This window comes from Eucyclogobius newberryi, unplaced genomic scaffold, assembly GCF_026437365.1.
Source record: "Eucyclogobius newberryi isolate DKJ021-1_F unplaced genomic scaffold, fEucNew1.0.hap1 SCAF_14, whole genome shotgun sequence".
In the NCBI taxonomy this organism is placed as follows: Eukaryota; Metazoa; Chordata; class Actinopteri; order Gobiiformes; family Gobiidae; genus Eucyclogobius; species Eucyclogobius newberryi.
Window position 1 is genome coordinate 15,397,385 of NW_027315768.1, and position 24,235 is coordinate 15,421,619.

A 24,235-nucleotide genomic window follows, 5' to 3' on the forward strand; every position below is an offset into this window, starting at 1 on the left:
GATAGGGATAGCCTCAGAATATATATTTTGCATTGTACTTAAAGACTTACTCATCTAAGGATCTAAGGACAGGGGATGTTGGGACATTTGCTAATTTCCTATGAACAATCTTTGTTACACATTTTCTTTGCAACTTAATCTTTTTTAAATTTGTAAATAAATCACCATGTGCTATTTTATATTATCTTTTACTTATGTAATCTTAAAATATGAGAAAAGGGCAACACTTCCTGTTTTAACGGAACTACGTCAACCCGGAAGTTGATGTTTTCCGCGCGTCTTTCGGGATAACGCTACTCTACACGCACACCGAACTGGCGGGATGGCGGGTAAGTAGCTAAACGTGCTTTTAATCCATCCCTCGTTCATACAGATCCTCGTTTTCTGAGGGGTCTTACGGCACAAACCGTCCCGTGCAGGTGGAAGCATATGTAGCCGGATCACCATGCAGTCAGAGCGAGGAAGCTAACAATGATGCTAACAACAGCACCAGTGGCCCGCTGTCAGCTCATCGTGGGAAACATAGTGTTTGCGTCTGAAGCGCTCGGTGTCATGCAGCTGCAGTTATTGTGGTCATTCCGCTAACCTGTGTTGAGTTCTATGATCGGCACTGATGGTTTTGATAACTTGTGTCCAATTCTTAACATTATTTCCCTTATCACAAGTCTAAGAAATAAAATCTAGGTAGCCAAGTAGTTATGTGAGTTCCCATTCTAGGAGCCCTGTGTGCAGTACATAAATACATTGTATGTTGCTGAGAGCTAAAGGAAAAGCAAGTGGTTAAACGGTCCTCTTCACATACCTGTAATCATACATGGTGTGTTTACATTATGCCTCCATTACATATATTATATTATATTATATATGGCTTGAATACTATCAACACTAATTTGTGTTAGAACTGTGCAGTTAACATCTCTAAACTTGTTTGCTTTTTGCAGGAATTAATGAAATGGAGAAGAAATTGGCTGAATTCAAGTGTGACACAAATGAAGCAGTATGCTTAAAATTGGGTACGTCAATGCCTGACTTTGACCGTCTATGGCACTTAGTTTCCTATATAACATAAAATAACCTTTATTTCCGCCAAAATGGGGTACCGTACTTTCAGTGTTCAAACACAGTTTAATAACCGCAGGATAATTCTTGGGGTTAGACATCTGGGTATCAGAACTCTGCTGGACAACATTAGCCCTTAGGGAAGCATGGCATGATTCGAGTAGATGCCCAAATACTGAACTTTGGGGATTGTAAAACAAACGATGTGATGGAGTGTGAATTTAAAGGCTCACCCCATCTGAAGTTCTACTTTGTGAAGCGTCAGCTCTGGAATAAAGTCTAAAGAATAAAGTCTGGCGTTTATGTAACACTTGGATACCAACCGCCATGAAACACCGAAGAAGAATAAGTTCTACTTTGCCTAATGCATTTTTAGCCACCATGTAGGGCCAACAACCACAATGTATTCCTGCTGCAAGTCACGAATAACTTGAAATGCTATAGTTGACTCTTATGTATCAGTAATACAATATGGACCTGGCCAGTTGAGTCGTCAGCTTGTAGCGTTAATTTTGGAGAACTTGAGTATTTTAACATTGACCATGACTTTCCATTGTAGTTTGCCCCTTCATAAAATGGCAATTAGGGTTGAGAAGCAAAACGTGTCACCGACTCGGAGCATAGAATAAAAAAATAAGAAAAATAATGTTGCATCTTACACAATGTGCAGTTTAGAGCTTTGTACAGTAAATTACTATGACCGTAGTTATTTGTACAGTGCAGCATATGGACAGAATAAGTGGCAGATAGATGACGGATAAAGTGACTTAAGTGTATTATAACATTATATAGTCCCTGGTCTTTGGCAGATAATAACTTTAAAATAAAACTGGACTATTGAAAAAAAATATATATATAATAAGTCGTAACTTACCCTGGCTTTAGCATTAATGTCAACATAGTAAATATTACATATTCTTTGGGATGACAATGATGCAAATATATTGACTTTTTTTGTCTCAGTCCGATTTCCTGAAGATATTGAAGACGATGGCACAACATTCCATCCTGAGTACAGCCACCAGACGTTTGGAGATGAGTGAGTCTATTCAATCTGTTCACCTTTTGTTTGTCATTTTTATTTAAAGAAATAACCAAGAAAAAGGGTGTTCCTGAAAAATAGTCTGAAGTCTGAAGTCAGGCCTTCTGGTGTAAATAAATAATTATACTGAGTTGCTTCATTCACTAGATGAAAGTGTTGGATTCATATGAATGTTAGTTTCTGTTTCAGCCCTGCTTTGAGGCGGGTGACACCTGTGACTGTAGGCTGTGTAGCTTGTGATTACGTTCTAAATTGCTGTTTCAAATGATTCAAAACTAGGATTGGTTATTTTTGCCCCCACTTCAATCAGCTCAAACAGAACTTAGTAATTGGGGCATTAATTATTTCAGCAAGCATAATTGCTAGTGAAACTCAATCACACTGTTGCATAATGATTAAATCTATTTGTCATAAGCTGCAAGTGATGTAGTGGTGAAGGAAACAATACAACACAGTCAAACAAGTGCCCAGAATCACTGTAAACATCAGTTTGTTCTAGCTGTGTAAGTAATATCTGAAATAAAGAAGAATCACTTTCTGCTGTGCGTTTAACCCAAGCTCCACTCAAACAAAACAATCTCATTGTTTTCCAATTTGAGTGATGTAATTAATTGTAACATTTAATTTTCTTGCAGTGAGGTTGCTTTTGGATACAAAGGGCTTAAAATCCAACTCTATTATACTGCTGGTAACCTGAGTACCCTCTTCAAAGTGAAATATTCATCTAAAGTCACAGAGAAGTTCGATTGTGTGGAGGTAAGTTTTGTATCTACTTTGAACCCGGTTTAAAGTAGATAAAATTACAATCTAATTTATAGGTTTTTACTGACGCAAGAGTTTGAGACACTGTAGAAGACATGAGTGGACCGGTCAATGTCCAGGGGACACATCATGCGCTTTATATTTTAAGCTTCAATTCGCTGTGCGCCATTTTCTTTGTAAATTTAATTGGAGCTGCTTCTATTCAGGAGCGCTCTATAGCCCGAAAAGTACACTCATCCCTTTTTTATGAATTGCATATTAAATTTCACTTTACAATAAGACTGGTATACAAGCGAAAGCTCATTTACCTAACAGGTTTCGGCAGCAGGACTTCCGCCTTCAGTCAGATGTGGTGATGTGTCTTTTATCAGAGGTTATTCCCAGGTGTGGTCAGTATGACAGATCTATCAGACTGACCATTGCGTGGTGGTCTCTGGAGAACTGAGCCCCAAGTGTGTACCAAAGTAAACGCTCCTTTGTCTCGATTGATGGTCCGTGCGCCTCGTTTCCTGATTTAAATAGCTTCTCGTATCCATCTTTGTCCATTTGTGTTCCTATGTTCCTACTTTTTTTACGTCTTTCTCTTTTGCTCTGGTCAGGTCAGAATCAGAAAAGGTTGTCAATGAACAGAACTACAAACATAGGAACTTGCTTTGATGATTCGGTGCAACATAAAACGATGAACAATAATAAAGCAACATATATAAAATAAAAAAGAGCATGCGTTAAAGAAAAACAAGGATTAAAATAGGCTTACTAGTATGTACACAAACTTAACCATTACAGTTTTACAGGTATTGCAGATTCCCTTTTTCTTTTTTGCATTCTTCTTGGTTTTCCTGTTTTCTTTGTTGAGGGTTCATCCCAGATATGTTTTTTGTCACGTTTTGCATGGGATCTCATAGAGAGCCTAGTACTTTTCCTCTGGTTGGATTCTGTCCTTGAGTTGTACTAGTAGTTGTCTTAGTTTGAGGTGATGTATTATTATTTCATTTATGTTGCGTTTCCCTAGTGCTCTTTGTTTCTGTTCTATGACCCCTGTATGTATGTAATGTTGCTATGTCCCTGTGCTCAGTCCCTTTCTGTTTTTGCCATTTTCTTTATTGTTTTTGTGTGTTAGGGTTGTTTTGTACTTGTTTTTTCCCCTTCTGTATTGTCCATGTGAGATAATGACATTGTCTGAGTGCATGTGTTTTTTTCTCTGATCCTGTCCTCTTTTTCCTGTTTTAATGTTTCCAGAAATGGTATCTTGCCCTCCTTCTCCTCCTTCTCCTCCTCGTGTTAACTTGATGTTCCTTGTTTTGTCCATGTTTTTGAGTTGATTAGTTAGTTCTTGGGTTTGTCCTATTTTTACATTTTGCAAAATGTCATCAAAGTGTCTTTTCCATAGCACGGGTCTATATTGTGGTGGTGCTGTTTTTATTGCCTTGTCCTCTCAATTATTATTATAGCTGATATGGTAAATGACACTGTCTTATTGGGAGATAAGTGAAATTTAAATTTTAAAAAGACTGAATGAATTTTCCAAATACAAATGCATTTTGCTCAAACATGTTTTTTTTTTTAAATAAAAAACGAATAAAAAGGAAATGTAAGCACTGCGGAGCACTTGTTTGGAAGTGTCAGGTGATTCTTTAGTTACAAAACGAGAAGATGAGGCCTGTAAGATGGAAAAGCAGGAAAAGGTGCTGCTCTGGTCTTTAGTTCGATTCCTGCTCTGAATGTCCTTCCCGCTCTCATTTCCCTGTCTAATAAAGGAAAAGCAGGCAAAGCTTTCTCAATGATTCAATGGGAATCATTGAGAAGCCTTTATTTGTACATGGCTTTAAGCATGGCTAAACCTTTTGAAAAAAAAATACTTACATTAGTATTTGGACACAACTTGAGTATTATTTAGTTTGAAGTAACAGTACTGTGAGTAAGTTAAGTGGCAAAAGCTTTAAGTTGATATGAAATTATTTAAATGTAATTTATGTTTTTGTTCTCATTTGCTTTGAAAATACCAGATTTTTGTACATTATTTAAAATTGTTTCCTTCCCATTATTCATTTAAAATTATAAATCACTAATTTCTTGAACCACTACCTTGTACTTTTACTTGATTCATGTTATTAGCAAAGGTTTTGGCCACTCAACCCGCTTCTGGCTGGAAGTTATTACCATCATTTTAAATCTTACTGACATCATCTGCTTCTATTGCAATTTACGTTTGAACAGAATTCAAAGTGCACATTTTAAACATGTTCAGGAGCGTTGCCAATTGAGAGACTGAAATATGAACTCTTAAAGTACCACATGCATTTCATATTTGTCTATACCACAAGCTTTTAAGACAGGATATTTAGTGGCTTGCAGAAAAAATTGTTTCTTCAATAATTGCTGCGTTTGTAATTTGCCAAACTGACTGTTCAAATTTGAGTTTTGCTATTATTCTTGCGACCTTAGTCCAACAGAAGATGTGTGTAATGAATGAGCATGGACAGTGTATGTAACTACTAATCTGTCTGAATAGTAATCTAATCATTTTGGATGGTGAGTAACACTAGATGCATTAGGACTGATTCAGGCTGTAACTTTTCAAAGGGCCTTTTTCCTTGGAGTGGAATGGCTTTGTGATTAAACCTTTTTTTTTTTAAATAGATTGACTGCCAGTAGGGACCATAATGTTTCTGCACTAACTGGAGTAACTCTGAGCAACTCGCAGGGTGGCAACATTATTCCAGTAAGAAATCTCCTGTTTTGTTTGACTAAACATCAAGCATTGATTATTTTTTTTTGAGGTTTCTGTGATTGAATCAGCAGGAGGAGTAATATGACCTGGTTGGACATCTCGTATGTATTTCTAGGAGTATATTGTTGCAAACAGTCCTCTGCAATCAAGTCCTTTGATGCAGAGTGTCTGTAAAGGCAGCTGAACCATTCTACTTTAAAAAACAAAAACCTGAAGCAAACAATATATTTAACATATCTAATGCATGTTTTTCTTTTTATTAATATGAATTAGCATCTGTACAACAAGGGATAATTTCAGCCAGTAAAGATGGTTGGTTGCCGGAGTAGTACCAATAAACACGGAAGTGGGATATGATCAGATGATTCAGCACTTGGACAGCTGCACTGAGTGGAGGCTGTGAGGCCCCCGGACTGGACAATGTCACTTTAGAACTTTTAAAAGCAGGTACAGTGTTAGACACTAAAAACTGAATGGAAAGTCATATTTTGGCCAATACAGGTATCGTTAAAATAACCCCATACAACGTTAATGGCTCATTTGACAAGGGTAAGCATCACTTCACTTTTAGATTTGGGGAGAAAGTTGAATAACAACCTCTTTACTCTCATTTGAAGTTGTAAAGGAAGGAGCATACTTCTTACTTTTGCTGATTTTCAATTGGTGAAATAAAGTATGGCTTTCAGTGTGTGGTGCACTACTTAGTGGTGCATGTTGACCCCTGAGTGTTCACCTTGTTAGAGCGCTGAGTGCAGCTGGTGCAGTCGTGGAGAGGCAGGAGCAGTAGAGATCAGGCTTCTCTGAAGAGCTTGTCTGAGAGTGGACTGACAGTCGTGCAGCTGCCGACAGACACACACAAACAGGGTTATGCAGCTGCTCATCAGAGCTCACCTTCTCCCCTTTAAATCAGGCCAAATCAGTGCTACCAGACTGCTCAAATGCTGATTTACAGGCTGACCTGCTGTCCCCTACTGATGTCTGCTGCATATTATTTATGACCTGCCATCAGTTTTCTTATTTTCATGTTCAATATTAATAGTTTCAAAGGCTTGTAAAGAAAAGAGCTATTCTGTTGTTTCTAGTATGGTTAATACAATCCACCTTTGGTCAAGATTAAAAACAAAATGATACCAAAGCCACAAATGAGATAGTTTGTACTCCCTTTGTGCACACTGTTCAAAATCAAAGACATTAACAAAATGTCCTAAAGGTTCATTGTTGAGTTATATTGATGCCAAACTGCGGCATCTATTCTGGAAAGCTGCGCAATTTAGCGTCTAGTATGTAGGAGAGTGCTGGGAACAAAAGAACTTGTTTGTCCATGGCCTTTAAGTATGGTCCTTGTTCCTTAGAAATGTGGCTGGACAATTACAATGCTTAAGAGGCATTCAGCTGCAGGTGCATTACTTGGAGTTAGATATTAGCTGATGCCTGAAAGGGGGGAATTAGCAGTATGTTGTATTAGCCTTTTGTAGTGCATTTTGCTCAGACCTTCTTCATTTCCCAGTTTTCAATGCTGAGCAGCAAGGGTCTCTGTGCCGACATAATGCCCATCACACATGTAAATGGTGTGAAAGGGCTGCTTAGCCAAGTGTTCTCATGTCAATCCTTGTGGAAATGGATACAATGCAAACATTACAGCTGAACTAACCACACGTTGCACTGAGTAAAAAGTCCAAGGGTAGGGCCTCTTTGTCTCCCGGACTCTTTGAAAACCAAAAAGGGGCAAATTCATTTGATTGGGTTCACTTGGCAGGATTAGAGGAGGGCCCTCTATTATGGATGCCCCAGGTTTGTTAAGTTGAGATCAATTCATACGACTTTATTTCCCAGTGAGGAGCCAAAATCCCTTTATTGTGGCAACTTCATCACATATTCATGGTTTAGCATAAGTAGTAAATGTACTGATTTAAGTGGTCTTTCAGCAAAAGGGGGAGGGGGTCTGCTCTGCTCAGCTGACAGTTTTAATTGCCTAATGGCTTTCTTTCTTTTGGCACAAAACCATATAGACTTTCAGTTGAGCTTTTTTGTTTTTGCCATTAAATGTTGCTGTTTTGGATGGCAGAGTTTGAAGGAAGTATTCCAAGACACACAGAAATGGAGAGTATTTTTTTAATTCGTTTTTGAAGTGGCATATTAAATTCTACACCAACCCCCCGGTAATACTTATTTGCTGCTACTACTGCTCGTCTACTACATTTTCCATATTAATCTACTAAAGTCACTGAAGGGAATTAATTAGACTTTTTTCAGTCATTTAAAACTTGCTTAAAGTGGTAAAATTCCATAAATGCATTTTTAAAGATGTAATCCAACATATGCAGCAGCAACATTTTGTGATCCATGTCATGATTGTGTTTTCCAGGCTGATGACATCGAGGGGAAGATCAGAGAGATTATTCCTGCTGGTTTCACCTGCAATGTTGACGACTTCATCTCACTGTTGGACAAAGACGCTAACTTTAAGCCGTTTGGCACACTTCTCCACACGTACACAGTCCACAACGAGGAGGCCGGTGAGCTCACATACCAGATTTACAAGGTTTGTACTGCAGCCATGACACGCAACGACGCCATCCAGCTCCGTAGCACGCACACAATAGAGCTTTGATTGTATCTCCATCCACTGACCCACAGTATGTAATAGAATGAAGTGAAATATATGTTTTAGCAGTCAGTAGGTATGTTCATTAAAATAATGAAATAAAAAATACCTTTTGTATAATAAAGATAATAAAAAATGTGTAAACTTCTTGGAAATAATTGTCTCGGTTTCATCTCAGTTCCATTTTTCAACAGTTACGTGCAATGAGCGCATGTCAATTTCAATACAATTTCTGTTTGTTTTTACTGCTAATTAAGGCGAGCGCTGTCAGGGCGACCGTGTTATGTATACGGTAGTTTAAAATATAGCTTTGACTTCTACTCTTGAAAAAGCATGGTTGTAACAAATTCATTGTCATCTGATTAATCGCCGCTACTTGTTTATCGAAATGAACAAATTTAGTAATAATTGTTCACTTTAACTTCATCCGGGCAAAACCTTATCTCATCTCATATTGTTGGTCTTTTTGCCATACATTTCAATAACGTGTTGACACAGACTGGGCCTGTTGCAGTCCAAGGCCAGTTATATGTTTTAAGTTTGTATTTGAACCCGCTTGTTTTCCTGCAGGCTGACATCGCCTGTCCAGGATTCCATGAGTACCACAAGCGCCTGCAGGCCTTCCTCATGTGGTTCATAGAGACGGCCAGCTTCATCGATGCCGACGACGATCATTGGGACTTCTTTCTTGTGTGAGTGCCTTCCTTAATTGACATCAGCCCCCCCACACACTCGCACTCCCCTGTAACCACCTCCACCCTAAAGCCTTTATTGTGTCATTGAAAAACAAAGCCCCCCTTTGAGGCGCTTGTGACCAATTACCCGGCCAGTTTGATTATATTTCCACTGTTGGAGAATTGTTGATCAGGCAAGAGCTTCCTTTGTGCCAAAAAGCCCTTTTCAAAAAAATCAGGGCCAAGAGCTGAATTGAATACTGTTGTCTTTTGAAACACTGAACAATGTCTTAACAGTAAAAAGAGCCTCTGCCAGTGTTTTCTTTACCCTGGCACCTATTAAAAGTGACAATGGGCAAAATGGACTGAAGTGATTTGGAGGAGCTCAGTCCCTCCTCCAGCCCCTTCTCTTCCTCTAGAAGTTGCAGTACTCCAATTAAGTGCATAATGTATTCAGGTTGTAGCAGGTGTACCAATCGGGCCTGGCTGCTCTAACATGCTTGTGTAGGGGGGTGCGGGCCGGGCAGGGGAACACTGCTAAAATGGACACTGCATGGGAGTGTGCCTGTAATTGACCTGTTTGCCTTTGTGTTTTATCTGCAGATTTGAAAAGTACAATAAAGATGGGGAGACTCTCTATGCCACTGTTGGCTACATGACAGTTTATAATTACTACGTGTACCCAGACAAAACGAGACCACGTGTAAGGTAATTGCCGGGGCAGCATGTGCCTTCCCATTCTTTTGTACGAGAAAGGAGTGGAAAATTATATATTTCTTTATCTTCATATCCAAAGAGCCCAAATTACTGGCTTATATAGCCAACTATTCAAACGGATTATGTTTCATTACGAAACCAGGGTGATTTGTATCTGAAAACAACTTTATAGATAAGCATTGGATTTGATGTGTTGTCTTGATGGATCAGCATAACATTGTTTTATTTTGTGCTTTCAATCAAAAGAGTTTTGTTCAACTAAAAATGCAGATCAGACGACACAAATGTTGTCACAGTTGTGTCTTGAGGGAACAAACCCATTTGTTCCTCTTGTTCTAAATTTGCATGTGCGTCTGTTGATTAACCAGCCAAATGCTGATCCTGCCTCCATATCAAGGAGAGGGACATGGAGCCCAGCTTCTCGAGGCAGTGCACAAGTTTTACTGCAGCCTTCTCAAGGTGCAAGACATCACAGGTCAGTCTATTCAGAAACTCAAACATGGACACACAACTATACGTTAGATCACACATCATGTTGTCGTGGATACTGTGCAGGCTTACATTTACACTAGTTTATGGACGTTTTTATCTTGACCTGCAGCTGAGGACCCATCTGAGAACTACGTGAAGCTGAGAGACTATGTGTTGGCCAAACTTTGCCAGAGTTTAGCATCATTTGCTTCAGACAAACTGCAGCTTGGCTTTTCAGAAGACATGGTCAAAGAGGCTCGGGACAAGCTGAAGATCAACAAGGTACTGGGAGTTACTGCAGCACTTTTTATACCCATAACCAGTTTGTACTTTATATCCTTCTACTCTTGTTGTTCATTTATGTAGAAACATGCCAGGCGAGTGTATGAGATTCTGCGTTTGAGAACCACAGACATGAGTAATGAGGATCAGGCTCGGGATTATCGCCTGGAGGTGAAGAAGAGGCTCTTTGGACCTTACAGGGTGAGAAACCATTCTCTTCACTTTTGAGTCATCGGAAGTAAATTTGTAATGAAGCTGGAGAGTATTTGCCAGCGAATAGCATACAATAGTCTCTGTTGCTTCTAAGCTATAGCCCAGCGGGCTTAATTTTTCTACTTTTGTTTTCTAAGTGTAGCCTGTTTATGGCTGTGTGCTGTGTGCAGCATACGATACATACAAATCTTCTTCTGCTCTCTTTGTTACTGTTTATCATGATACTATTGAAAATGGCAGCAGAATTGATCCTCAGTCTCATGAAAATTGATAGATTACTAATGTTGGAGCTCATTGTTGGAGCCACAATGGAGCGCACCAGGCGTCTGCAGTTGTGCTCCCGCAGGAGCTTTCCTCTATTCAGACACATGTCATTAGTTAACATTTGCATTTCTTTGGGTGAAATGATTTTCAAGAAAGTGTTTGAAGCACTTTGTGAAAAAGCTGCCTCTATTTCGAGTTGTGTAGCTGTGCCCCAGCAGCAGAGTTTAGTATAGCAGGCTGGGTGAGCGGAATATCAAACATTGGTTCTGATTTTGTCTCGCCACACTTGACAATTGAAAATGCCGCCTTGATCCCCGCACTCCCATAATTCCCCGCTTCCTGTTTGCTTCTGACATTTTCAGTGTGAGCCGCTCACAAAACTTTGCATAGCAGCCATTAGAGAATTCTCTGTCAGTGCGGTGAGGAGGGAAGTAGAGAGACTGGCAGAAGGATCTGGTGGCCAGATGCGGACCATTTTTCCTTCCCCGAGGAGATTTAGCATGTAGTTAGTGGAGTAGTGGAGGCCACTGCTCTGTGAATCTGAGGGGGATTATGCCGTTCTCCTTCAGTTCTGCCTTCTGAGGCACAGCTCCCTTGTGACTGTCTGCAGGCTTATTCAGGCTGCTGATTGGTCTGGACATGTTGTCTTCATCCAGTTTCTTTAGACAGATCCAAGGTTCCCATGACGATGAAACCTTAGAATGTTGCTGACTGTAGCGTTACTCTCATGGAATGTTAGCAAAAATAAGAGAAACTTGAGCATGAAAATATTCCACAAATAGTGACTTCTTTCAGAATACCTTTTTCAAGAGAAACAGTTAAAGCTTTTCAAGTTCAATAGCTTCATTTGAACATAAAGAATATACTGTAATTTTATTCCAATCAATATACCAATGTACTGTAATTTGAAGACAAAGAATTTAGCTTTGAATAAAGGTAAATTGAGGTTTCAATCTCAATGGTTTTCTTACCTGGTTATAGAAAGGTTAATATATACATTAAATAAATCAAGTGTAATCCTGTGCGTTTTGTGGTCTGTCTGCAGAAGAATCAAAGGGAGCTGGAGAAGATGAAGAAGTGTTTGCGGCCAGAGGAGCTGGTGTCGCACATGGGGCAGATGGACACTCAGGTGCAGCATGAGGAGCTGGAGAAGAGCTACCAGGAGGTGGTTGGAGACTATCGCAGGATCATCGAGAGACTGGCAGCACAAGCCTGAACAGACTTTCCTCTCAGAGCCACAGACTCCAGAATCTGTTCCAGTTGTAAAGATCTAGTAGTCACCAAAGAGTGGCAGATTTTAGCATCCTGCCCCGAGTATCAGTCGTGGGTCGAGCCATTTTGTGTCTATTGACATTAGTTGTTTAAAGGTCACTTTTCTGAATGACCCATGACCGTAAACGCATCGTGTGATGGTATGCTCCGTTTCATCAGTCATTTACAGCTTTGCCACTAATATGGACAAAAGTGTATGTTTCAAAGCTCTTCTGAAAATAAATTGGTTTTGTATATTGCGAATGTGGTGGTGATTTCAAGTATTTGAGAGACAAGAACGTTGATTCTGTTACATTCAGTATTGATTCTTGAATTTGAGAAACAAACAGGTTTTTCTTAGGCAATCGTGTGCGTGTGCGTGTGCGTGTGCGCGTGCGCATGCGTGTGTGTGTGTGTGTGTGTGTCCATTTCCAGTATAAAACTGAGTGTTCTGTAATTCAGTGCACTGCTGACCTGATTTCCCAGTATGTACTGTATTGGTGAGGTGTAATTTTGCCCCTCTTATGGCTAATGCAACTTCTGATTGCTGCTGATGTTGAGTGTTGCACTAATGAGTATTCTAGTTTCCAATTGAAAACCTTTGTACCCCAGTATTGCCCTGCTTGTGCAGAATATCCATCATAAAGTGTGATACTTTAGCACATTGTCACTAAATGAAGGCTGCCAGGTCAATTTTCATTTTTTTTTTTCCTCTACTTGAAACAAGACAAAACCTTACAACTCTTCACATAATTTAGATTGATTGAATCCACTTGTGGCCACAAGGGGCCTCATCTCACTGTAGTTTTCTGCAGTGAATGCATATTTGGCATTACATTACACAGCCTCAGCTTTACTTTTATATATATTCTGCTAGATTAAATCTAACTACAAAATTTAGATAAAGTCACTCATGAGCAAGAAAAGATGATGTGATCATAGTTTTCCTATAGAATCACTGTTCCCTGTAGAGCAGCCTATCAACTGTCAGAATGCTGCTAAATATCATGTTATTTTGAGACACATGTACGATAACAGTAGATTCATTATTCTTGCCAGAGTTTCTATTAATCTGGTTTGAAGTCCCAATGCACCTGCAGACTCTTCATATTTTAGCTATGAATTAGAGCAAAAATCCTCATGTCCCTTAAATGTTACTCTTGTCTGATTTTTCAGACCGGTCAATCATCTATTTGGGGTTTACTGAATATTTTGAATTATATTCTAAAACTCTATAATTCCTCCTGATCAGTGAATTATGCTGTCACTCAGTGTAAACGAATTCAGATTTGACTGTTCACACTGGGGTCTCCATGCAAAAATCTGATCTGTATCCGATTTGTGACCACCCACAAAGGACAAAACACATGGACTCAATTTTAAGAAGAAACTGAAAAATGTACTTTAAAGAAAGTGAAAAGCTTTTCTAGTGAGAGTCACATTGCAGTAGCTGTTTTATTCTATGTAGTATATTCTGAACTGCTCCGCTAAAAATGCTACTTGTATCTACCACATTGCCCTTATAGATGGATTTATTCATTAATGAATGACTAGGGCCTATATATAAAATTGTTTTTAAAAATCCTCCATGGGTAGCTTGAAAAAACTGGGGAGAGGGGGAATTGATCATATATATATATATATATATATATATATATATATATATATATATATATATATATATATATATATATATATATATATATATATATATATATATATGCTGAAAAGCATGAGCCTGTGATTAGGGAGCTGGTGTAGGTGTACTCCAAGTGTGTGTATATATATATATATATATATATATATATACACACTAAGTCCACATATTCGCTCTTATCTTGTATTTGTACTTTTCACTGGCATGTTTGAGTCACGTGGACCGGTGGCTGAATCACTATTTAAGCCTATAGGCTATTCAAATAAAGAAAGCTATATTTTGTAAGTTCCACTCTCAGCCCAAGGCCCTTATCGATCCGAAGAAACCACGGGCCCCTGTACGGACCATAGGAACAGAGTCAAATGTTATCCACATCCTGTCCTGTTGAGGCGTGTTTAATCACACACAAAAGGCCGCTCTTCACACGTGGGCTGGACCCTGAGATTTGGTTTCACTTGTTGGCATTTGCGCTACTGTGTTACCTTATGGCGCCTGTGCATCTCCGGGCTGCGGCGGGCTGTCAGGCTTTTGGACAGAGGCCCAGGCCGCTGAAAAGGGCCGCCTGAACCTGATACTTGACCGGAGCCGTCCCAGCGTCTTAAACCCGCGCGTTCCCATGGGAGAGCGCGCCAGTCAAGTGTGTGCGCACTTGCCCCTCCTGCGCCTTTATCATGTGCCGCCTTTGTGCCCGCGCGCAGACCCCGGGGCCAGTATCGTCCTCCTCAGCCTCACTGAACCAAACCCTGCGCCTTTCTCTGCTAAACGAGTCCTCTTAAGATACTGTTTGATGCGCTGACAACCAGAACCAAAACAGTGTAAAGAGACCCAAGTTTGACATCTTTTAATTGTGCGTCAGAAAGCAGAGATTGCGGCGGACAAGTCGCAGATCTCGCCGCTGATGTGATAATTGGCTCAAGTGAAGGATGTGATGAAGTTTGCAGTTGATGGTTTTAGCGCGCGCTCCCCAGAGTCCAGTGCGCGCGGTGCATGGTGGTTCCACTGTGAACGTGACTTCTGCTGCATCCTGATGAATGACTGTGTAGGCTCTGAACAACAAAGTCATTATTGCAGTGTTAGTTTCAGTTGTAAAGGCCCCATGCAAGGCTCTCTATATTGTTATCTACAATAGCAAGTAACAGGCCAATGTTGGCTAAAATGGATTACATTTGTGCACTAAATTAGATTTAATTGATTGGATATACTACATTTGTAGAATTTAGTTCAGATAAGAAAAATCTGTCCTCTTTTAAATTTTGACTTTGAAATACAAATAACAATTCCTGTTAGCTTAAGACCCCTTTAGGGTACAGTAGTACATTCAAACAATCATACTAAATGATCTTTTCTTTTTGTTATGTGGACAGCATGGGGGCCTCCCTGCAGTGCCATTGAGCCTCCCAAGGGACCCCACTGTAAACTAATAGACTATATTAGCCCCAAAACATTTTCAGCAAAAATTCTAATCTATTGGTGTTTCAGTATTCATATTTGAGGGTTTGTCAACACTTGCACACACACACACACACACACCACGTAACAAACATTTAGATTAAAACTAAACCTGGACTAGAACAAGAACAAGAACACACAATGACTGAAGCCAGGACCACAGCAAGACAAGTGTGAACCCAAACTTTACCACGGCCTATAGGGCCTTACTTTACCTTACCTTTGAGTTAGATGAACTCAGAAACTGCTCCTATACCAACTTAAACAGTATGTATTTGTCTAGCAATGTGCTTTGAAATTGAATGATAAGATACAAACAGCCTAGACCTACTGCTCGGTGCATATTAATTGGCCTTGGGCCTGCTGTGACATTTGGTTTCAATTTTCTCACCATTATGAGACTCCCCAATGGAAAAAAACCTCAGTTGTTAATTTAAAATGTTTTTAAGCACATTTTGATGCCTGCTTAAAAAAGTGAAATGGTATTATAAATGAATATTGTGAATGGGTGAAATGATGTGCCAGTGTACAGCGCTGCACTGATAGGGAAGTTATTTCTAGTCAGCAAACACCACTGACTGGCTTTTTGTGTTGTAATCTGCACATGAATGGCCTCCTTTACTTGTACCGCAGGGACTGCCTGGTATTACTCTCTCAAATGAGCCGTTGGATGAACATGTTCTCCACTAGATGTAGTTTTCCAATTAAAAAGTCCCATTAAGCAGTAATTTGTGCTATCTGAGGCTGCTGCTGTGGAGCCGAAAGGGAAAGATTTGGAAGGATAACTCGGTCCAAGATGGTATCGGGTGAAGGAGACAGGAAGCCCACAGTGTAATCTGGTCAGCTCGGACATCGGGCCAGCCATCACGTCGACTGGGCCTGGCTTCTGTGGCGGGTTTATATTGAGTGGAGTGAACTGCTGTGAACTGTCTTATCAGGAAAACACAGGTTAGATTTGACTAAACACTGAACTAATCCATTCATAAGAATTTGTATTTATAATTCATGTTACTCGGTAGTTATAATATAGAGCAATTGGGCAGTAAACACATCTTTTTCTCTTTCAAGCTGTGACCTGGTGACACTTTTTTAGACTGACAGCCAATGGAAGTGTCTCTCTTAATGCCCTTCGTTGGTGAGTGGTGTTGTTTTTTCCCATGTTGACTGTAATAGTTGAGTTCTAAGAGGCCGGATCACGTTTTCAATTTGATCACATTTGCCTTGCCTTCTTAGCATAGTCGGTTTAAAATTATGTTCTTCCTCTGGCAGTTCACACTTTCCCGACTGGTTAAATTATTTTTTCACACACTCTGAACATGATAGAGACTGACCAATAGGAGGAATGGTGGGGGGAGGGAAATATCTGCGTTTGGCATTGAACTGACATTGAGCTGATTAACAGAGAACCACTGAATCACCAACGTACAAGAGTCTACTTACAATTCAATGTGTATCGTCACATGTCCCAGCTTTACTTAGTTAGAAAACTGATGACATTTATTTGCTGTGAATTACAAAGAAACAACATGGCAACTTCTCCAAACCTTCAGTGAGTAACTTTTGGAACAGTGACAGCACCTCGCCTCACTTGCCTCTTGTGTTGTATATTTTCTCTATGCCTCCTCACACTTTGCCCTGCTTTAGGCATACTTCCTTCCTCTTCTGCCTCGAAAATTGCTTGTAAAATATTATTTGTCTGGAGGGCGCACAGACAGGTAACATGATCCTTTTCACCAAGCATGATTTGCCTAATAAATGTGGACAGCGTTGCTATGAAAAACTCTACAGAGGTGTGATTTTATTCTTGTGCTGATGACAAATCAGTAGCAAGTGGCAGCAGAATTATACAAATCCATACGGCGACTGTTTTTCTTTCACAAACACAGTAAGTGATATGTTGTCGAGGGGTGTGCAACCTGCTAGCAGAAACGTCGGGCAAACCTGAGCTGTGTACAAGAGTGCTATTGCATTACACATGTGTCAGTCAGAACACGGCACCAAAACACTCCCAGGACCCTGCGCTCTCTGAAGCTCTCAGAGTTTTCCGCAGCTGAACCAGGCTCCAAAGTAAATAGGAATTCTGCACACAGACACACTTTGACATTTGCCAGATGCTCGCTGCTAATTAGGGCCAAGTATTCCCCCTTTGAGTGGAGAGTGTGAGAACCCAGCCGTGCACCGCTGGACGACCTGCAAGACCCGGGTCTGTTTGTTCTGCGAGCACATGCACGGAGCAGGTTCTGTGTAGTGCTAATGCCCCAGTTTGTCATATAGCTTATCATGTATTTTAAGTGTGGAGTTATTTACGAACTGGCAGCTATTTGATACCCGCAAGTGGTGTGCCCTTTGGCAAAACACTTAAAAAACAGTAAATGTTATTGTTATATATTATACTCAAATTTGATTACTCTTACAATATAGCGCATTATGTTTTCAGCCTCCAAATTGTTCAATGTTCTGGTGTCAATTTGATGATAAATTTCTTTGGTGCTATTTTCTTCTACTTGAGCTTTAGAATTGTGGCTGGACGATATTACAATCAAAATCTAAATTTTCCTCTCATCCTTGAGCCAGTCTGCTATTTTGTTATATCGTGATATTGTGATTTTCTATTTCCCCATTTGATGCAGCTTCCTGTTCAAACACCTTTTTACCACACATTTCTTGTATTGTTTCTGTGCCACTCACTCAGAGCCTTTCAGAGACTCTGAGTGAGTGGCACAAACAACAACAACAACAACAACAACAAACAAATCAACAAATCAGCGTAAACTTTCAGAAGAAGCATATGTCTTTATTTACTTATTAAAAGCAATCGAAAAATACAACTCGTACATGAATTGTACTGAAATCAAAATTGTGAATTGGCTCCAAGTAAATTGTGCTGCATCACCCACTGGAGGATCTCTAGGTGTAAGTAGATTAAAGCCATGGCAGTATGTAATGCTTGGGCATATATTGCTTTGTGCTGGACTCTGTCATTTAAGACACTCTCCTCTGTTGTGGAAGCTTCCGTGTGGGTGAGCCACTGTCAAATGCAGGTGCTGAGAGGCAAAATGCTTTCACCTCGTTGCTATTTTTCCCACAGTGAGCCGTTTACCATCGGTACATTATCCTTCCCAGGTATGACATCCCTCATTTATCTTCTAGCCTCCGCAGTCCTTTTCAAATCTACTGATCCCACCACCTCCAAGGGTCCAAATATAACCTGGAGAGTATGAGAAGAAGTGTCCTCCTCCCCCCACACTCTGGCCTGGTTGGGCACAGGAAGTGAAAACTGCTCTTGGAGAATGCACCACCCACAGCCGGACTGCTCTCCCAGGCTGCACAGGCTCAGTCTGGCTCCTGTCCAGGCTGTATGGCTGTGATGGGGCGGGTCACACTTTTGTCTGACCCGGACCCGTATGTTGGATGTTGTTATTATTAGTGGTGCATGCCCTTGGGCGTCCAGCAGAGTTCTGGAGAGGCTCTGGACCTGTGGAGCAGCTGTGTGGGTGAGGCCCCCTACCTCCTCTTCTGTCCCCCGGGAACACTGCTGCACCGGCCCCAGCCACCACTAACTGTTTTCAGACAGGCTGCATGTGAGGCACGATGTAGAGTCCGTGTAATACTAGCTTTCTGTAACACACCGTGCAAAAGGCTCAACCTCAAAAACACTTCCAATCCCCCAAAATGGTTGGGATTTAACCGTGGCATTATTAGAGGCAAATGTTGGCTGAAAATGTAGACAAGGGTCCTTGGGTGTTAAAGGATGGCCAGATTTCCCTAGACAATTAAACATATACTTGGTATCTACTGCACTTTCTCTGCTCTGGACACACTAATCATTTTTATTGTCACAGGATCTCGTTGTGAGAAGCTCTTAAATCTATCCATGTATTTTTAGATATTCTCCGTGAAGACAGAACTAACTCAGTGATTGGCTTCTGTGTCGATGAATAACATCCTCAGAAGGACAAAGGGTATTAAAAAGCACATACCTTGCCTCTCAACTAACTTAATTCTGCCTATTCTTGGCAGAATTGGAGGGCGTCTTCTAACTGCGCTAATAGCTCTGGAAATTGCGTGTGGCCTTTGCCTGTCTGTGTAATTGCGAGCCTCTTGCAGTATTTTGCTTGGCAGTGGAAGAGGTTAACCCCTCTGGCTGAGGCCTGGAGCTCTCCTGACTGGCACAGGGCTCCTCAAAGACCCACTTGTTCTGGAGCTCTGGATTAGCAGGGCCCAGGCTGAAGTATCCCAGGTCCAGGCAGAAGCACTGGCTCCTGGAGACACCTGCACCCGGCCCTCATGCTGGAGAGTTGTCTTGCAGGAACAATACTGACCGTCCACACTAGATATTTGATCCACATACGATTCATTCAAATTAGTTATGGATGAATTGTGTTAACGACCGGGCTCAAAGGTCTTTGTCAAGTTTAAATTCTAAAGGTTATTTAATTGTTGTACCATATTGTACTTATACATTATTACTTGATAGTTTAGTAGTAAAATGTACATACAATTTTGAATAAAATCTAATAAAATGTGGACTCGGATAATGTCAGGTTAAGCAGTGTCTCAAAGAGAACATACGCACTTTGCTCCTGGCGTTCTCACATTGTTCGGAGCAGCTCTGGTTCCCCAGTCTGACTCCGTACTCTCTTTAGACAAAAGTACACAGGCGCACAAGCACACTGCCACACAAAGGCTCTTTATGTAATGCTGTCAAGCATTGATTTATTTCATATTTTTGACAGACAACATAAAAGTCTTGCTTGCCATGTCAAAGCTGGCTACAGAGACTGCATTGGCTCTGTCACTATCACTCAATACTGCAGAAATCGTTCTTGGACATTGTGCTGTTGGCAGTGAGAAACAAAACAGCCAAAAAGCCAACAACTAATGTAAGTTTTTGGACCAGACTCTTGGCCATTAAACGGTGAGTCTGTTCCTGTATTTATGATAGATTGAGTTATTTTCAACCGCGTATGGACCGAGGAGTGATATATTGAACTAGAATTCTGAGTTGTTATAAAACTCAATACAATAAGCTATCAATGTTTCTTGCTGGTCCCATCTGTCCCCATATTTTTGTTCAGGCGTGGACTCGGCTTTGTTAGGTTTACAGTTTCAGTCAGAGCACTCTTCAAAGTATTTGTGGGTGTGATGCTGTAATGTTTCTCAGGCTGGAAAACAAATCATGTTTCATAATTTGCAGCCTAAAGAGAAATTTGACCAGTGGAGTTTGTGCAAGTGCATCATACTGGCCAGTTCCAGTTCAAGATGAGCTGCTGATGCAGACTGCCTCTGAGCAGCTGGATCCAGTCCTGTGTCTGACCCCAATACCTGTCCCCTTTATATCCCAGTTTGATGGACCATGGTCTCGTGCGATCCCGGACCCCTGATTAAGTATCAACATGCCACAAGTGAACGTTCACAATGAATGTTAGTTCTAAAGAAGTAATTCAATTGGAGCAGCTCATTAGCACAAAGAATAACAGTAATAACAGAACATGTAATCAGCCACAGACACCACAAGCCCAAAACAAAGCAAGCTTTTGCCACTGAATAAAGTATAACCTTTTCATGTTTTATTTAAAAATAAACACAGTAAATAGATTTGTGTTAAACTTGACCAAGAATTTAATTAGTATTATAGCATTCCACTAGAGCATTTAAACTCTGCACGTGAATGAACTTTGAACTAAGAATAAGCATTGACTTTGAAACTTTATGTTGGTTTTTGATGTTTTTCTGTCACAGTTCACCATATTTCAATGTACTGCTCAGAGCCCAAGGACATGTCTGCTTGAGTGAAGCGTTGGTCACTCTTAATGGATCAAGACCAGATCACTTACTCCTTTGGTGACATTTATCATCGTCTTATTTAAATTTCTCGTTCACCTGTGGCCACTTGAGTCTGGACGGTAAATGAACAGATGAGAACTGTCCCACAAAGGAGTGCATTAACTGCTGCCTTTGTGTCCAGGCGATCGAGCTAAACGTGCCACAATTGGAGGAGCGGCCTCCAGGCATGTGGGTGCTGGCGGCCCTGTTGAGAACACTAAGCTCTGTATTTGCACTGCTCTTACTGCGGATAACAGGCTCTTGAGCGTGGCTGAGGAGAGGGGCTCCCTGCAGCTGCCCTCTCTGCCGCTGATTAGTGTGGTGATGAGCGCATGAGGGCCAGGGAGCGCCCGCCAAGGGTTAAGCACGGGAGAGCTGCTCTGTGTCCAGGATGTGAGTGTGCTGCTGTGCTGCCACACTGCAGGGGCCCAGGCTGCACTCTGGGATCTGATTGGGCCCGCAGGAGCGAGGCCCCCTCCTCCTCCTCCTCTAAGGGTCGATCCCTCTCTCTACCCCTCTCTCTCCCCCTCTCGCTCTCTCTCACCCTCTTTTTGCCTCGTTCTCTCTTTTTCCATCTCTCTCTGTCCACTTCCTCTTCCTGCTGATCTGTGCTGTGGAGATGAATCTTGCTCTCCAGCTTTAGTCCACACTTGGGCCACAAGTTAATTTAACCAGGCTGAGTCTGCAGAAACAGACACTTTCTCCCATTGCCTACAGAGACTGGGCACTTTTCATATACCGGTGGCGGTGGGTTCATTAAAGAAGTTTTGAGCAAAGGAAAGCAAGGAAAGTAAATAGTAATAATATTTCATTGCCTTATACGACGCATGCATTTGGACCCTTTTGAAATCAGCCTGGCTGACTGACTAATGTTTTGCATTCTTTCTTTGTGATTAACATTCAGACAAAATAGTTTTGCATCAACATCATGTTTAACAGCAAAATGGCAGTTGTGTCAATCCAATGAATGAATAAAACTCTGCCCTGCTGCAATTTTCATCAGTGTCAACTCAAGATACCGTTAGCTACAGAGAAGACTAATCTAGTTATGTTTGAGGTCAGAATAACATTATTATTAGAGCTCTTTCATCAATGAGTTTTTTGTTTTTTTAAACAGGTAAATAAAGTCTGAATCAGAATTACTTATCTTATCCCTGGGGGTTAGAATTCTGTTTATACAGTCACATCCTGCTGATTTAAGTACCAATCTAATTGGACTGCCACATATTGGAAGTTACAGGCTGCATTTTGTTCGTTTTTTGGGGGTAATTTAACAATATTATAAGTTTGCAGTTTGATTTATATCTTTAAAGCTTTACATCTTTATTCCAACTAGCACTGCTCTTGCACACTCTGAGGAGGTGGGGGCGGCTCTGACCCAGATGCCTTTGTGGTGAGACACTCCAGTGCTGCGGCTCAGGACCAGGTCACCCAGGCGGCTCTTCACTGAGATTAGTTCATCAGTGTTGAACAGACAGCAGTGTGCAGCTCCTCGCAGGTGTTTCCTCTGCGCCGCCACACCACAGAGACCACCGCATGTGTGCAGGGGGTCAGAGCCCCCTCCCATCCCCCAAAGGGTCTGCTATATGACCCATACATCTGATGAGCCAATCACACTTTGACAATAAAATGTCTTATTTTCCAGTACGTATTCTGAGTTATTGAATGAGTTGATAAAATTACATCGCAAACATTGTCAAAATAGATTATGAATACATCTTTTGACTGAGATTTGTGGTTGTTTGTCAGAAAAACAATTTTGTTGACCAGACCAGACTCTGGACAAAAGTGAATTCTGAAGATGGCCAGCATTAGAATAAACTGTCCTTCCAATTGATTTGCTCCAGTTTAGGCTGGATATTAGAAAGGAAAATGCTTACACTATTCAACCAATTGCCATGATACATTCACTATATATGCTAATGATTACCCCAATATTACCCTAGTAAAACAAAATGAAATTTACTGTGCCTCATGGGGAAAATTCTTCCTGGGCGCATATTAAAATACTGTACAGCTCCATACATGCATACAGGACAACGCACGCAAGAAAAGAGTAGAAGGGCATACATGGAGCTTGCACAATATGTGCAAAGTTAGTCATTATTGTATACTATATTGACTATTAAAATACCTTACCATATTTTCCGAACTATAAGTCGCACCAGCCAAAAAAATGCATAATAGAGAAGATAAAACATATATAAGTTGCACTGGAGTATCAAATGCGTTTGCAAGTGTGAAAATAACAAATAATATCACATATAAGTCGCTCGGGAGTATAAGTATAAGTATATAAGTATAAATATAAGTATAAGTCGCACCCCGGCCAAAACTATGAAAAAAGGTGTGACGTATAGTAAGTCTTCTTAAAATATAATTATTATTGTAAAAAATGTTGCTGCAAAGAGAAGGAATCTCAACAAATTGTGAGCTTTGACCAATAGAGTAAAAACATGATATTCTTTTTAATTGTGTCCATCAGTCATTGATGCACACAGAGCCCTGTGTGTGAAGATCCTGCCGACTGCTGATCCTCTTGGCCCAGTGCCAGCAGCTGTCTGTCTGTCTGACCCACACAGTGTGCCAGAGCTGTAGAGCCAGTCTGCCCTGATGATGTGCGGAGTCTGTGGGTCTGCAATGGGTCTTCCTGGGGCGCACAATTGGACCTGGAGGGGTGAGACGTCGCTCCAATGTCCCGCCGCTCTGCCCCCCTCCTCTCCTTGCTGCCATGTTAAATAGGAGGCATTGTGACTGCAGATCTGCTCTCGGCCCCATGTTCTTTCCCTTTCCTTCTCCCTGTACATAATGAAACCAGACTATGTGACGACAGGCATTGTAGACCACAGAGAAATTAAAGATGGCGGTCTGATGGAGAGGCAACAGCGGTCTCTCTGGGACCACTCATCCCCATCAACTTTAATGTGTGTGTGTGCGGGGGGAGCGGGGCTGTATGTGTTATTTATTCAATTTGTGCATTGCAAACATCTAGCCAGGTGGGAACGATTCATTAAATCAAATTTCTGCCCACAGCTATAGACTTCAATTATAGCATTAGGCCTGTAATCTGATGCATTCCAGTTATTATGATACAACCACAATATTAATCCTCTGTGAGTTAACTCACCTGTGTTATTATTATATGCAGTTTAGACTATGGATACTGCTTTATAGCTGTGAGTGTTTTGAATACTGATTTGTTTTTTTTTTACAGAAAATTAGGTAAATGCTT

General features: G+C 40.9%; 1 protein-coding gene across 1 annotated transcript; it reads left to right on the plus strand.

Moving 5' to 3' along the window:
- The first annotated feature begins 228 nt into the window (after window positions 1-228).
- Window positions 229-12,335, plus strand: hat1 (histone acetyltransferase 1). Its single transcript, XM_072444444.1, has 11 exons — window positions 229-329; window positions 942-1,013; window positions 2,023-2,098; window positions 2,737-2,857; window positions 7,960-8,136; window positions 8,770-8,891; window positions 9,477-9,581; window positions 9,959-10,065; window positions 10,192-10,343; window positions 10,428-10,544; window positions 11,866-12,335. The coding sequence occupies exons 1-11, from the start codon at window positions 323-325 to the stop codon at window positions 12,034-12,036; spliced, it is 1,227 nt and encodes a 408-aa protein (XP_072300545.1). The 5' UTR covers window positions 229-322; the 3' UTR covers window positions 12,037-12,335.
- Window positions 12,336-24,235: the final 11,900 nt, after the last annotated feature.

Excerpts from the sequence above, each read along its gene's own strand:
- hat1 (XM_072444444.1), top strand. Across the intron at positions 1,014-2,022 it reads AGCAGTATGCTTAAAATTGG|TCCGATTTCCTGAAGATATT; the intron begins GTACGTCAATGC and ends TTTTTGTCTCAG. Across the intron at positions 10,344-10,427 it reads ACAAGCTGAAGATCAACAAG|AAACATGCCAGGCGAGTGTA; the intron begins GTACTGGGAGTT and ends TCATTTATGTAG.